This window comes from Brachionichthys hirsutus, unplaced genomic scaffold, assembly GCF_040956055.1.
Source record: "Brachionichthys hirsutus isolate HB-005 unplaced genomic scaffold, CSIRO-AGI_Bhir_v1 contig_769, whole genome shotgun sequence".
Lineage (NCBI taxonomy): Eukaryota > Metazoa > Chordata > Actinopteri > Lophiiformes > Brachionichthyidae > Brachionichthys > Brachionichthys hirsutus.
The window spans coordinates 685560-701212 of record NW_027180320.1 but is presented as its reverse complement, the minus strand read 5'-3'; the positions used below and the strand labels follow the sequence as shown (position 1 = coordinate 701212).

The 15653-nt window shown below is 45.8% G+C and overlaps 1 protein-coding gene across 1 annotated transcript; it reads right to left on the bottom strand.

Moving 5' to 3' along the window:
• Positions 1 to 2114: 2114 nt before the first annotated feature.
• LOC137912654 (chordin-like) lies at positions 2115 to 14795 on the bottom strand. The gene is made up of 21 exons (XM_068756791.1): positions 14654 to 14795; positions 13283 to 13386; positions 13052 to 13178; positions 11559 to 11711; positions 11069 to 11186; positions 10725 to 10812; positions 9779 to 9920; positions 9360 to 9497; positions 9173 to 9255; positions 7481 to 7628; positions 6165 to 6271; positions 5318 to 5597; positions 4977 to 5218; positions 4777 to 4890; positions 4472 to 4657; positions 4233 to 4326; positions 4024 to 4080; positions 3724 to 3827; positions 3233 to 3496; positions 2969 to 3062; positions 2115 to 2179 (listed from the first exon to the last, which is right to left on the bottom strand). The coding sequence occupies exons 1-21, from the start codon at positions 14793 to 14795 to the stop codon at positions 2115 to 2117; spliced, it is 2850 nt and encodes a 949-aa protein (XP_068612892.1).
• Positions 14796 to 15653: the final 858 nt, after the last annotated feature.

Genomic DNA, 15653 nt, shown 5'->3' with positions numbered 1-15653 from the left:
GTAGAATACTTTCCCGGCTGAAAGAGTCAGCGCAGCTTTTTCTTCTTCTACCACCAGTGGAACGTGTAAACTGTGTGAAACTACACTGTCATCTCGGAAAAAGGTTTCTTTATGGCACCATAAATGCTGCAGGGATGCTGGGAGCTAAAGAACCATTTCATGATGCTGCACTGTACATGATGTTTCCTCTGGTTCACAGCAGAGGGCAGCAGCGATAACAAAATGATGAGCCCTGCCTCTCCCTGCCAGCAAATAGCCCACAATGATATGACGGCTCAAGGATTCCAAATTAGAGTTTACTTCCTAAATAAGAATTAAAAGTAAATAACAGATACAAACGTATATTCACTGTGCAGTTTGTATGTTCTCTCCGTGTCTGCGTGGGTTCTCTCCGGGTTCTCCGGTTTCTCTCTACCGCCAAAAACATGCAATTTAGGTCAATTGGTTACTCCAGGTTGCCCGTAGTGTGTGAGTGTGTGCGTGAATGGTTGTCAGTCTCGGTCTATAATATAATATAATATTAGTGTCTGTCGTGCACGCACGCACACGCACAGTGCTATGTACATCTCAGCTACACACATAAACCCAGTTCAGCAGGAGGTTATTAGGATGCTTTGGTGTAATAAAGTCTTTTGTCCAACAGAGTGCAGTCACAGATTTGTGTGACAGTGTGTGCATGTGTGTAATGGAAAGAATTCTGCTTGCCCTTTGGCGATGTGTGTGTTCCTCATTCAGAAGTTTGTACGTGTGTACATCTGTGAATATGTGTTTATGTTCCAGTCTGTCTGCAGTCGCACGTATGTCTGTGTGTAAATGATGAGGTATGTCAGGGACGAATCACTGCCGAGCACATGTGGTGTGAGGAAAGCAAAGGAAAGGCGGGGTATACGGTGCATAAAGATTACAGGAAGGTGCAGATTGGCAGAGAAGGCACAGGAATGCATAATGGAGGAGAAATTTACAGAAAAGATGATGGGAATCATTAAAGAGGCAGAGAAAACAATGGAGAAAAAGAATGTGCATGCAGGATTAAGGTCATCCTTCTGTAATCGCATCTCCAGATGTTAGGCCTTGTGAAGAAAGAGAGGCACAATGGGACAGGGGGAGAAAACAACAATGGAAAAGGAAAATATCAGGCGCGCTCAACAAAAAAGGAAGTTATCGAAAACGGGAAACATGGAGGTCGACCAGGAGAAGCCGACTGGCGTCAAAAGCAACAAGGACACACAAGGATTCCCTTTTTTATGTTTTTATTTATTTGTTATTTTGTCGCCACACCATTCAATAAATACAAAACCTGCTTCATATTCAAAAGCAACAATATAAAAACGTAAAGGACGACTTTGAGAGGACGGCAGGAACACATCCGAATCAGAGAAGCAACGAGACCATCAGGAGGCAGGAGGAATTATTACACAAAGCCGCTGTTGGGGATTCTGCACTGATCCTGAAGCCTACATGACCAAAAAGGAGCGAAATTAATAATCACACAAATCATTAAAGTTGCAGACAGGGGAGAAAAACCTTTTACAAGCTTTCACAGTTTTACTATTTTTTTACCCTGCCTTGTCTTATCAGGGAATTTACGGTTTCAATATTGCTGAGTAATATTGCTTTATGGTTAAAAATCAAATATTCCCACACACTCGCACATTTTATATAGACAGTCTCCTCTCTATCCGGTTAGAGCAGTGAACCATAGCGGTGGCTTGACTTCAGCCCGTCACTGACATTACAACCGGCACAATCTTAAGACTTGAAAACAAAGTTGGACCAACACGACAGCCGCGTTTGTGCATCGACTCCTTCTGTCTTTGAAAAAAAAGAAAACAAAATGAGCAACAACAACAACAACAAAAAAGAAATAATCCAGCAAAATGGAAGGCATCAGGTTTGTAAAGCCTGGTTGGTCCTCTTCTTCACTCCATCCCTTCAATCCATGAGTCTTTGGAAAGGTTTGTTTCATTATTCCTCCGTGTCTGCTCTGTTCTGTTCATTACAATCCTGATGCTGTTACCAGGGTGGGTGAGGAGGGGAGGGGTGGGTGGGGGAGACCCAGTGTGCAGCTCTGGGCTGAGGTCCATAGAGAGGCTCAGGTGTTGTTTCTGTGCGGCTCAGTGTCTCAAGGTTCGCCTTCTATTTGGAGCCTTCATCATCAGGTCGTCATCCTCTGCGGAATCTACAGACGGCAGAAATATCTCTTTAAGATCCAAGCGGTCGATGTCAGATGTAGAAATATTGGGTCTATTTTTAAAAGTCCGAAGCAGCCTTTGAATTGTTATAACATGGATGCATTCCCCCGGTTAGATTTTCTGTCAGGCATACAGTCTTGCAAATCATTATCTAACTAGAAAAGCACTCGGAGAGCCCAGACCTCCGCCAAGCAGCTCATTCCCCTCATAATTGGATAATTGGAAAGGTTCTAAATTGTTCTTGGTATCTTTATATACCAACCATCAAAAGTGAAAGTGAAGTTGATGTGTGTTTTTAACTGATTTTTGAATCCAAAAATGTGGTTTTCAATGTTAAAATATAATATTTTTTTCCTGACCTCATTCTGGATCAGATCCAGAAGGCATTTTTCATTATAGTGCATATCGGACCCATTTATTGCTCTGATTTTTGGTGAGAGAATTGAATGCATATTTAATAAGATATGTTTTTTTAAAAGCCTGCATTATAAGTAAATGGGAAAATCTGGATTGCGACTGTATCTGAAATCCATATGAAATAGAGATCCCGACCCTACATAACTGTGTCAAATTCCATAAACATCAGTTAATAATCAACCGAGATATTGAGGAACAGATTTCACCATCACCAAAATCAACCGTTCCTGGCAAGATTCACAACATTTCATGAAAACGTCATTAAGATCCGTCCATAACGGACGCTGGTGACGCTGGTGAAAACAGAACCTCCTCGGCGGAGGTAATAAAATGCAAGTGCTTCGTGTCTCAAGGCTCACCGAGGCATTCGGGGCAACAGGATCCCTCTCGGCGGCCGAGGCTGGTGCAGGTCAGGACAGGACACTGCTTCCTCTGGCACTTGGTCACACCGTGCTGTGGAGACCAAGAGATAAAGATGTAAGGCGGCGAAAAGAGGCCAAATTCAAAGGCAAGGGTGATGAAGACGAGGAGGTATGACTGGAATGTAATCCACCGCGATGGGAAGGCATGCTGGCGCATTTTCAACATCTTGACTGACGTTTAGCTCCACGCACTGTACTTACGTCACACCAGCAGTTGATGCATTTCATCTCGCCCACCACTGGTACCCAGGGATGCCAGTTGTCACTGTTCTGGTAAAAGTTCTTGCCAAATTTGCAGTGCCTCGGACCATCGGCCTGCATCATGTCACTGTGCCCCAGGCCTTCGGGAGCCGCCTCCTCCTCTGGACACACCTTGCAGCAATCTGAGGGATTTCTTCTAACGGGGTGGCTGCAGGTCAACACCGGACACGTCACCTTCTCGCAGTGCACCTCACCTGAAGACCCCTGAGGATAAAACATACTCATTAGCAGAACTTCTTTATGTTTTTTATTCTGGTGGAAAAAGGTAGCTGACATATTCACATAACGAAAAGAATCTGAAAATCCTCCAGAAGAAAAATTCCATTTATGACTCGGTAAATGATGATAAATGATCCATTAAGTCTTTTTTTTTTTTTTTTTGAAAATAAATCCAGCCAGATGTGAGCGGGTTTATATACGTGCGTATTTACCTTGCAAGTGCAGACAGCGCATTTTATGTAGCCAAAGGGAGGTACAAAGGGATGCCATGTGGTTCCTGGAGCATGCATCTTCTGGTCTCCTTCAAAGTAACAACCTGAGAGAAGGACGAGCAGAGATGAGGTTACTGAGGACAGTCGGCGAGACTGAAAGCCTTTATTGTGGGACGGATGGAAAATCAACGCGAGGAATGAAGCGTGGTGACATGCAAGAATGAAAAGACGCAGTACAAGAGAAAATAACCTTTCAGAATTTTTTTAAAAAAAAGCTTGGATGTCAGTGGTTGTTCCTACCCTCAAGATGTTCCTCCACCATCTCTGGGGCTTTCATGTCCTTGGGCTCCCGCCTCTCTGAACAGGAGAGAAAAAAAGAGATGAAAATGTAATTATATCTTGGTGTGGAAAGAGCATTTACAATTCACCATAATGGCTAAGATCCGCACGCTAACAAGTGCCCGATGGAGCACGAGCTTTGCGACACATGATCGTCACGTGTTTCTCACCGTCACAGATCGGGCAGCACCTGTCGTCCGGCTGAACGGTCCGGGAGCAAGTCAACGCAGGACAGATGACCGGGTCACAAATCACGGTGCGTTTCTACAGAGACGATGGAGAACAAAAGGAAAAGAAAGGCGTGATGCACACAACATACGAGACACAAAAAAAAAAAAAACTCCCTGGCTTCTCGTGCTACACTGGAAAAGCTGACCCATCGCAGAACAAACACGTTTCATATCTTTACCTGGCAGCTGCAGGAGAAACACTTGTCGTAGTTGGGAGTCCAGTGGGAGCCGTGAGCGTGGTGTTGGTTCTCGAAGAAGCAGGTAAGGGGGTCTTTCTTCAGCTCGTCCTGGCTCGTCGCTCGGAGGTCATCAAACTCCTCTGCCTCGCCCCTGGTTCCAAACTCACAGTTGTTTGTCACATGGACCTGGAGAGAGGAAACAGAAAAGAAGGTTATGACATGAGAGGGTTAACTCAGGATTATTATTATTATCATCATTATTGCTCCGAAGTGGATTTCTATCGAGAACTCTAACTTTTACGTACCCTTCCTCGTATTTCTCCGCGGGGGTTTATCTTGGTGCTGACCTGGATGAAGGCCGTTCCTTGGTCCAGGTGTCGTAATAATTCAACGCTGATGTCCTTTAATATTCCCTGAGCCTTTTGAAAGGGGAGAGCGTGCCATCAGCGCCCAGGCGTGCACACGTGAGCGCGAAAACGACTAAACGGGCGAACACCGGCCGCACCTGAGATCCGTAGAAACCGGTGAGCAGCCTCTTGTGAGCCGAGCTGTTGTCGTCTATTTCCCCGATCTCGGCCCGGCCGTGCAGGTGGGCGTTCACGGTGAGGTCGTCAGACTTACTGAGGCCTGCGATAATGATTTCATATTGCAGGTGACACTGTTTGTCCACTAACACCCAGGCGTGGCCGGAGATACCAGTTCTTACTGGCGGCGACACAAACTGGCCAGCAAGAGGAATGGGCAACTCTGAACGGAGGAAAGAGAAAGGCTTGATGAGGTTTTTCTGCTGTGTATTTCCATGCAGATGCTTGCTGCCTGTTGCTTCCTGCTTTCATCCAGTCATACCGTGCCTGGACGCCTCCAGGCCGCTGTTGGGCAGGGTCCTGATCTGCCCTCGCAGCTCGCCCTCCTGGTTGTGCGCCGTGGCCACGTTGATGAACAGCTCGTTCTGCAGCAGCATGTGGATGTGTCGAGCCTCCAGACGATTCCAGCTGCCGTGGGCTCGGCCCGTCGCCTTGTTGTACTCCGGCGTCAGGTCATACAGCACGGAGCGCTTGTTTCGCCGCCGCGGCTTCAGCTCGATGGTCAGGCCAACGCATTCACTGGTGAGTCCTGCGACCTGAACCTGGAAGGAAGGCGACGAAGGGGATTTCGCTTTTACACACAAAAAACTAACAGCCTAGCGTGCAGCTTTTAATGAGCATACTCTGACAATCTTTCGTGGAAATTGGAAGCGTTACTTGTAATAAATGGATTTACTATTATTGGTGAAAATCCCATCAAGCACACTTTATTATCTATTTTATATTCTTTACAACACATCTGTGTTGCGGTTTGGTTTGACCTGAGTTGAGCTGGTTTGAAGGAAATGAAAAAGGAAAGGTGACTAATAAAGATTTTAATGTGTTCTGGTCCGGTTTATCTTTGTTTAGAGCGTTTTCTGTGTGGGAGAGAACCCATAAAACGTTCAGCTTTTTGGACAGATTTTTTTTCCACTTTTTACTCCAGTACGAACCATCATTGATTTCTCATAAAAGGTGCACCTCAACAGAACATCAAGTCAAAGCTTTGAAAAATTGCAGCTCATTGTGCTTCACTATAATAAAATCACAAATAGCAAGATAAACCACACAGACGAAATATTCATTGTGTTAAACTGTTCCATGCTGCAGCATGGCGGGCGGGCGTCTACCTGGTAGTCCAGCGTCCCGTTATCGTGGAGGTGGAAGACGGAGGAGCCCACACCTCCCGTCTTCCCGGGTGTCAATGCATCCCCGCTGGACATCACGCTCTGAATAGCTGTGCCAATACAAAGATTGATTAGTATCAAAATGCACTTTGGAGCAGCGAGCACATTCCTGCTCAAATGTCTTGTCTAAAACCACAAATTTTCCCCGTGGAGTTTCCCCTCCCTTAAACTATGAAAGCGCCTGACAGCATGCGAGATGAGGCAATGATTTCTGCCTCGTTCAAATCGGCTGGTTGGATTAAAGACGAGAGCAAAAGAGGGCTAAATTACATTTCCCCAGGTTCTACAACCACGCAGACACAAAATGCATAATGTCCTTTCAAAAAAGAAAGAGCCACCGAGAGGATGGATCCAATCGATCAGATGATCAGAAGGCGTCTGCTTTCGTAGCTGTGTGATTGAGCATGTGCCACAAACATATGCTAAAGTGTCTGACAAGCATGCATGCACACACACACACACACACACACACACACACACACAAAAGCCACCCAAGGTTACGCTTTAGAATGAGGTAACTCCCGCTGAATGCGGCAGCAGGCTTACGGCGAGGACAGGAGGGAATGAGCTACATGGAAGGATGAGGAAAAGTGCAGGGAAACATGTTGGAAATGCGACGGCAAAGATGGGAGACATGAGAGAGCGCGGTGGTGGTGGTGGTCGGAGGGGGGGAGGGAATTGGTTTGAATTCTTCACACATAACGTCAAGCTGTTAGTCACTGCACTGGAACAGCAACACTGAGAGTCAGGTCCAGCAGACTGTGACTCAAAAACTGTTTTCGTGCGTATTTGTGTCTGTTTGAATGCGCAGATTTGTGCGTGAGCGGCAACAAAAGTGCCTTTCAAAAGGTTTTTCAAAGCGCCCGACACCTTGATGTTTCAACGATCGTGTTCAAGTATGAAAAGAACATGTGTGCGCGCTTAAATGGCTTCAGATCATTGAACTATTCACCACATTTCTAAAAGCGCTGCGTCTCTTTGTGTTTCTCACAAACGCACAGACGTCCAACAGAAGGTCTGGTAAAATGGCTTTCCCACAGAGAAAAGACTTGAAAGGATGTGAGACAGAAAGAAAGGCGGGGAAGCGCATTCATGGGATGACAAAAACAGCCACACATGGCCAGCCACAAAGCACAGACATTCTTTGAGCCTCGCGTTTGGCGTGCTCCGGGTTTTGATATCGCTGGGATGGACGGACAGGAGGAAGACATTTCCATTTCACCTGTGGAAACGTGTTTGATTTGCAGGGGGACACTTACTGTCACACGATTTCCTGCCAGTGATGAAACCGGAGATTTTCCTGGGATCGTGACCCTCGGTTGCCACGGTGATTTCCAGCTGACCACGAGATAACCAAAACAGTTCACGGCTATTCAGGTCTGTCAGCACCTCGGCAAAGTCTGGATCCTGCACACATTGAAACAGTTAGGTCAACAAGTGGATAAAAAAAGAGAGACCATATTCCAGTATAAACACGTCCATCTTCAGGGCCAAAAATCAAACTGTCCTCTTGAAACATTAACATGATGTTAGTACATGTTGCCAGAGTCTTCAGATGAAATGCAAAGCGGCAAGACCGTTTCCAGATCAAATGAAATGATCCTTTGACGAGAGCAGAGCAGATGCCGCGGCAGCGAATGCTCTTTTCATTCAGCGATGACCAAAAGGTATCAGAAAGTCAGAAGCCATTAAGGACACAAGCTGTGAATTAAAAACACGTGACTTCAAATTCATAAACCAGAGGCGCGCACGTAAACCCTTTGCAAAAAACAAACAAATATGGCTCGCATTGCCTCAACACGTTTCAGATTCATTGCAGTGTAATTTCAGGCAGGCTGAAAAGGGGGTCGGAGGGGGGGGGGGGGGGGGGAGAGAAGAGAAGAGAAATGTGAGATTAAAGGGACAGATGTATGAGAGTGTTGAAGAAATGTTACTTTTATGACCTCGGGGCCCCGGTTCAATATAAATATACACGTATCATAAATCCCCGCAGCGAGCTGCCAAGACGGAGCGGGACTGCAGAAGGAACTGGATTGAAGGAAGGTGGCATGTTGTAGAAATAGAAACAACACACTAACGACAGGGATGTTGGATGAAAGAATCAGGAAAAGCAGTAACGCTGTCGGGATCACTGCTGGAAACGCAACGTCTTCACGCATGTTAAAAAACGAAAACATATTTCTGTGCGTGTGTATTTAGAAATAAAACAAACAATGCGACTGAGAACGATGCACGGCGCCTAGTTAGTCGGTGGTTTGGCTTTCAGCGTCCAGCCCGAGGGCGCTTTGAGGCGTTTACTGAGCTCAAACGATTCATAAATCTTTCACGGAGGGTTCGAGTTCGAAAGAGACACGCCAACTTGTCGCACAATTCTTGGCTGAATTCAAAACAGGCCCGTTTTTCATCGCTCCTCTTCCTCCCTCCGTCTCAGGCCACAGACCACTAACCGCTCACATGTGTGAGAAGTGTGTACGCAGTCCAACCTCCCTGCTCCCCTCTGTCCTCCATCTCTCATCCCTTGCTAACATCTGTCTCCCGCAGGAGCTCCTCCTTTCCGTGAAATCTTTTTTTTTGTTTCTCGTGATGACACTTCTCGGGGCAGCGAGCTTTGATCAGAGCGGCGGCGGCGGCAGCAACAGCGTTCGGATGTGGAGACCCCACCGCATCCGTCTTTCCGAGTGCGAGAGTGTTGCTGTGTTATAAGCTCCCGACCGAAAGGGCCGCTGCTGCTCCGCCAGCCTCGCAGAGACCGTGGAAGCTCTCCATAAAACTCCCACTGATTTCACAGAGTCCTGGGTTTGTTCATGGATTGCTTTTCCCACTTGATTTATGGGGGGGGGCACACAATATTTAACAGATAAAGAACTTTCAAATGCTTCTTTAAAATACCAGCTTTTCCTGGAAACCCCATGTAACACTGCACACCCTGGTTCATTTGTATTGTTGCTCACATGAGAGGTGATGTTGGCTCTGATCTCCCTCAAGATGTGCTGGCGGTACACGAGCTGGACTCTGATAGGCAGCTGAAGGGGTTCTGAGAAAAGGGGGGCATTTCCTGATTAATTATAAAGCACACCGTAAATGAGAAGGTTCCTTTTCTTTCTGCAGTCTCTTCCTTTTTTTTTCTCTCTCTCTCACCTCCGCCTCTGTGTTTGACGAGACCCTGAAGGATGAGAATGAAGTGGAGGTTGTTCTCCGTGTCACTCAGCGTCAGCATGGCGATGCCCCCCATGCCCGGAGGATCCGCCCCCGAAGTCAGCATTGAACTGAATGTCTCTGCAAAAAAAAAAAAAAAAAAATGACACACACAAACATCACCATGCTGAGTGTCTGCATTCACTTTCGCCTGTAAACAAAGTCCACTCTTTGCAACCATGTTAATCCAAGCGAGGCTTTTTACGCTTGCATGAGAGCATATACAATTTCCCTGCTTTGTAAATATTGGGTTTACTGTGTACTGGAACGCAAAGACAAAGGCACACACATGTGTCTGGAATAGCGCTGCAAATAAATAAGGAGCCCATCGAAACGCTAAATTATGCCGCATGCAGACGTACCGGCGAACAGCGCCCTGTGTTTGATGATCTTGCCCTCCACTTCTTCTCTTCTGCTCGTCGATGTCGACATGCTGATGCGCATCTGCTCAGACTGCAGCTGCCGTATCAGAGGCTTCGGCAGGTTCTTCCACAGCCCACAGATCTGCACGAACGCACACGGGCAGGTAAGCCGGGACGGCGTCAACAGCAAAAGACAGACAAGGATATCCAAGTGTGCAGATAACATGGATGACACATCCGCTAAAGGCGTCAAACCGTGCGGCTGCTCTCTCGAAACTTTCAACATAAGACCGACACTTCCCTCCGAGAGCAGACGGGAGAAATGTGGCGGCGTGCCGACGCCTCATAATGTCACTTCAGAAGTGATCTCCTGTTTCATAAATGATGGTCTCTATCCCACTGCTAAAGCAGTGATGTAACACGTGAAAAATTCTTTTTCCAAATGCTTTGGCCCAGCAGACTCCCCAACCGCCCGCCCCTTCCTCCTCTTTTGTGTGCGTGTGTGTGTGCCAGAGTGTTTTCTCTGAGGTCCTCTGGTGCTTGACACTGACATTTATCTAAAAATAATAACTTGGGTCCGGTTTTGAGGGGGGCTGCCGCCTCGCTGAGAATGTGTTCTGGTACTACTCTCACACCAATATATCGAGTTTCTGATTCTTTGGGACAAATGTGCCCTTTTATTTAACTTCTTGCACACCTCTGATCTGATGGGGGGGTGATGTCTGAGGTCGTGCTGTTTAGAAGGACCCAATGAAGCGTTTCTGTATTTGTGTATATCTGTGTGTGTTTATAGTGTGTTTGTGGTTACGGAATGAGTAATGGGAGAAAAAGAACGAGTCCATGGAGTGAAAGTTCTTCATAACAGAATCTATTCGAATTCTGGAAAGACACAAACGCATTTAATTGCGAAACTAAAACACTCGATCATATTTGTGTGACGTCTTACCATGTCCGACCGTCCCTTGGGTACTGCGTACTCGAAAGCTGTGGTCCGATCTAAACCCAGTAAGATTATTTTACTGGGGCGACCCATTCTGGAAGGTAAATATATATATATATATATTAATTGCCAGCTCAATCTGACTTTTACAGAATCCTTATGTCTTCAACAATGAACAAGCGGACTTATTTCATAATTTTGATGCATGCAGGAAACAGTTGGAGATGCAGAAAGGACGGACAGCAATGCCTCTGAAGCTAATCTAAGCAGCAAAAGTGAGCAGCGGCTCCAGAGACAGAGAAACTACCGGCAAAGTCGACATTTAATCCGCGACACGCTGTGAGCCTCACCTCTGGTATGTGATGGAGAACGCCAGACTGGATCTGGTCAGAGAGAAACGAGCTCTGGCAACGCCGTTGGAGCCGGAAAGCCACGAGTCTGTCCCTCCTGTCAGCACGGCCACAAGGTCTGCAGAGGATGGAATACTTAAAATAGCTATTTAGCTTTTTAATGTGAGTCTCAAAAAGAATGCTTCTCTGAAAAATATGTGTGCAGAATGTAGATTGAACTACTTAAAGGGCTTTTTACTTGATTTAATCTGTCAGACAATGCAGCATAGATGGACCACAAACCAGGCAGCAGCTTTATTTTACAGTCTGTTTGGTGTGCAAAATGCAAAATGTTCAATTACTGAATAATTACTTTTACAACCCAAACTGAATTAGCACGTATGGTTTCTGTATATGTTTACAGTATTTATTCTAAATAGAATGAGTTTATTTGCATGTGGAGCAAAAAATATCTCCATATTTCCACATGGCTCCAGCGACTCCTACTCACCAGTGCGGCTCTCCCCGGGGCCGACCTCCTCGGAGGTTAGGTAGGATCGGTCATTGTAAGATTTGTGGAGGTCGTCCTCCTTCTCTTTGCCCCTTTCGAGGTAATAATCAAAGCTGTCCATGACAGCATCTGTCTGCTTCTTGTCATCCACGCCTGTAGACGGAAGCAGGAACCAACGGAGAGTTTAGTGGTGGACTTCAATTCTAAAGAAGCGTACAATGCAGATTTGTATTTTACTGAATGTGACTTTGAAGGTTGCTCTGAACCCACTTCAATGTGATAACATGTCGCACAAACAAGAATACGTTTTATGATGTGGACATTTTGGGAGCAACGTGAGTATTTATTACGATAAAAATGTTTTTCGATGTCTGAATTTTAGCAACCTTCAGGGAAAATCAAATGAATCTTCTGCATGAGACCAAACCATCAGCTGTTATCTAGTGTTTACTTGATCACATTTTTGAGAAAGGACAGAAATGTGTGGTGAACAGCATGGCCAGCGCCAGATGAAGGATAATTGGGAGTGATATTGGTGTGTGATCTCAGCACCAACGACAAAAAGCTGTTGCACAAACACACACACATGAATACACATGGCAATGCTCATTCACCCAAATGCTACTGAATAAACAGCGGTTTTCTAAGGAAATTGGCCACGGCTGTCTTTCCTTGTGACACACACACACACACACAAATCATCAAAACTCATCATTCCTCCCTCAGGTCCTCGTGGCTCTGCTCCACTGAGCTCGCTCTAGGCCTTCTGGGTAGTGTCGCTCTCACTTCTCCACACTTATTCTGTATCCTCAGGTGCACCACATTACACATACACACAAACAGGGGCGCGCGCGCGAACACACCATTTTCCATCACTTACACAAACATAGGAGCTGTTATAGTGCCAAAACTAAGACAAACACACTCAACCTTTTCCTTAAACCTTGACCACAACACAAACACACACACAGTGTTGTCCATACACTTTACCTTTCCTTTCCATTACCACACAAACAGGAAAGAACAGTGCAGCGTGTATGTGTGTGTGTGTGTGTGTGTGTGCATGCGCGCATGCAGGGCAGCTCTAATTCTCTAATAACTGTTTGCCCAGCAGTGTGTAGACAAGCAGATTCTTATGAATGAGGTTCAAATGATGGGTGGCACCTTAAGGTGCGGAGGAGAAAACGCATATTCCATGCAGCTGAATGGAAAATCGATTGACCTGATCATTGCATCTAACAATGATTAACTAGCTGACCGGGTGGCTGGAACAAAAGAACTGGGAGGACAATGGGTAAAGATGGCGGCATAAAAGATGGGAGGAGAGGAAGGCAATAAGAATGAAACAAAGAAGAAGAAATGAATAGGGGTGGAGGGGGGGGGGGGGGGGTTGCTGAGGGGAACAGCTGGTCGAGTTAACAACAAGGTGTGCTTTTCCTGCTTTATCAGATGAATATTTATACATTTCGGACAGGTAGAGCGAGAAAGATTACCTCTGAGGCAGGATTTGCAGCAGTGCCCTGGGAGCAGGACGGGATCGTCGCAGTCGAGGGCTGGACAGGCCTGCTTGATATTCTTACAGTTTACTTTCCCAAACACTTTGCCACGACGGCTCTTTTGCTGCCAGAGAGAAAGAAAGAAAGAAAAAAAAAACACCCAAGATGTCAGTCATCTCGTCTGAAAACACACGGACTTCGGTTTCCTAGGCAACTGATGAAACGTACTGGTTCGCACTGGCACTGGACACAGTGCATGACGCCAAAGGGCTCCCCCAGATCTGGGTGCCACGAATCCTCCAGCGAGTAGAATCTGCCTCCAAAGGAGCATCCTGTAACACAACCATCAGCTGCTCACTGATCAGTTCATTATGGGATGTGCCTTTTTTATTTTTTTATTTTTTTATTATTTTTTATCTGCAAGGAGTTTATGAAGACAAATGAGCAGTGGGCAACAACAACAACAAATAAATCATACATTGCCCACATGTTGAATGCCACTGAAACTCCCCGAGTGCATCATGAGTTTATGTAAATAATAGTCACAAGTTCCCAGGAAAATAGATCATGGGTGGACGCTTGTTAAAAGTATTAGTAAGTAAAGTATCTGAGGTCATTTAAAAAACATGCTGCAAACACCTTAAGAAATAAACTGGAAGTAAAGTGCATCAAGTTTACATTAGCTCTGTACATAATACTCTATATTATTGCACCGACTGTACATGGCAGAGTTTTGAGAGGCAACAAAGCAGACTTTGTGTTTACATCTGAGTCATATATGAACAAACTCAAAGGTGAAGCGGGTCACTCGAGTCGATGCGTTCAAAGCGACCATCCTGGTTCACATTATTCTTTCCTAAAACAGCTCAATGCTGCTCGCTTTGCCTGCCATTTCTCGCTCTGCTCAAATGCATCCAAGAAAAGCCAATACTTGTCACGGAAAGTCGATCGATGACATTTTCCACAGCAGAATGAGACACTCAGACGGAGATCACCGTGCAGGAGTTCCCACAGTATCTTAACTCCCGTGTGGTTTGCCCTACAAAAGGCGCGGTGAGCTTTGAACCTGGGACTTTCACACATGAATCAAAAGGCAGTCACTGCGGTTGTGACTCAGATGTTTACACTCCAACCGACTCAGGAAAGTCACAGGAAATATGGAAATTGACGAAAAAAGACATGCCATTACACTATAGGGTAAACCAAGAAGGCAGTGCTCAACCGGAAAGCTCTGCTAAACCAAATGGAATGCGGCCCTAATTAATTTCATTTCCTAAATTGAACGCAGTCTATTTGGCGGCCGTAAAAGGGGCTAACCTCAGGTGACGGCCTGACCCGTTCCAAACGCATGACGCACAACCCAAACGCAATTGTTTAGTTTAGTTATTTTTGTTTGTAATTCTACGACTAACTTTAATTGTAATAACATAATTTAATAGATGTAATTTCCATATCGAGTTACAGCATTCATTAAAAAATAGTCCGGACTTTTCGACCCTCTGGTTATTTTTGGTTCTTTTTCTCCGCTTGTTCGATGAACAGGCCTTCATTCTATTGGTTATCTGACTGCATATGAATATATACGTGGGTTTTTCCTACCTGACAAGCCTTTGGAGGGCAGCGGCTCTCTCTCTGACTGGATGGGCAGAGCGGGAGCCTTGAGCCGCGAGGCCGCTCGTGCGTGCAGCGACGCGCAGCTCAGGACGCACAGCAAGGAGCGGAACACGCGAGGGACAAGCATCCCAAACGTCTCTCGCCGAAATGTCTCCTAAAAACGTCAGATATTATTGTGGGCTCAGCCGCCTTTAAGGCAATAATCACACCCCCCCCCCACCCCCCCAAAATCCTTGGTCCTCTCGTCCAGGTCTCACTGGCAGCACTTCCCAAGTCTCCTCTTTGAAATCATCCGAGGCTTTCCAGAAACGGCTCCTTCGCAGCTGCGCCGTTTGTTTTCCCCGCAGCAGCAGCAGCAGCCTCCTCGGAGCCCCGTCCCTTTCTGTTTTATAGCCTGCGCCCCTGACAGCTCCATGCAAGCAGCCACCGGCCGCGGGGGGAGGAGGTGGAGAGAGGATGGGTGATGGGAGGGGGGGGGGGGGGGGGGGCTGAAAGGGAAATGGAAGCTTCCATCTTAAGTCATTAACCTTTGAGATATGAAAAACACGCTGCGTTAGAAAACGAATTAACAGGTTTTTTTTAAAACAACAAATAATAAATGTTTAGTTCTAAGTGCAGGATTGGGCGTGATCGATTGGTCTCAGCTCTGCTCTGATAATTTCATCATGACAATGACTTCCCATTGAATTCCCATTTGATCTTTTTGTGATCAAAGAGTAGGTTAAAGGCTGAGTGGTTCACTGAGTGATTAAAAGTTAATTATAGGCGTTTAACTTTGACATGCAGGCATTATTTTAAAGGAACGTTTCACTATTTATCTTTTTTTTTTTTTGGTTCAGCGATATTCTGATTTTCTTGTCTCATAAAGTTTATCTGTTAAACTAGCAATATACAAAAAAAAAAGTCATTATTTCATTTTTCCTATAAGGTGCCATTTCTGCCTGGTGTCTTTACAGCACTAAATTTCCTCGCTGGTGAGGTAGAA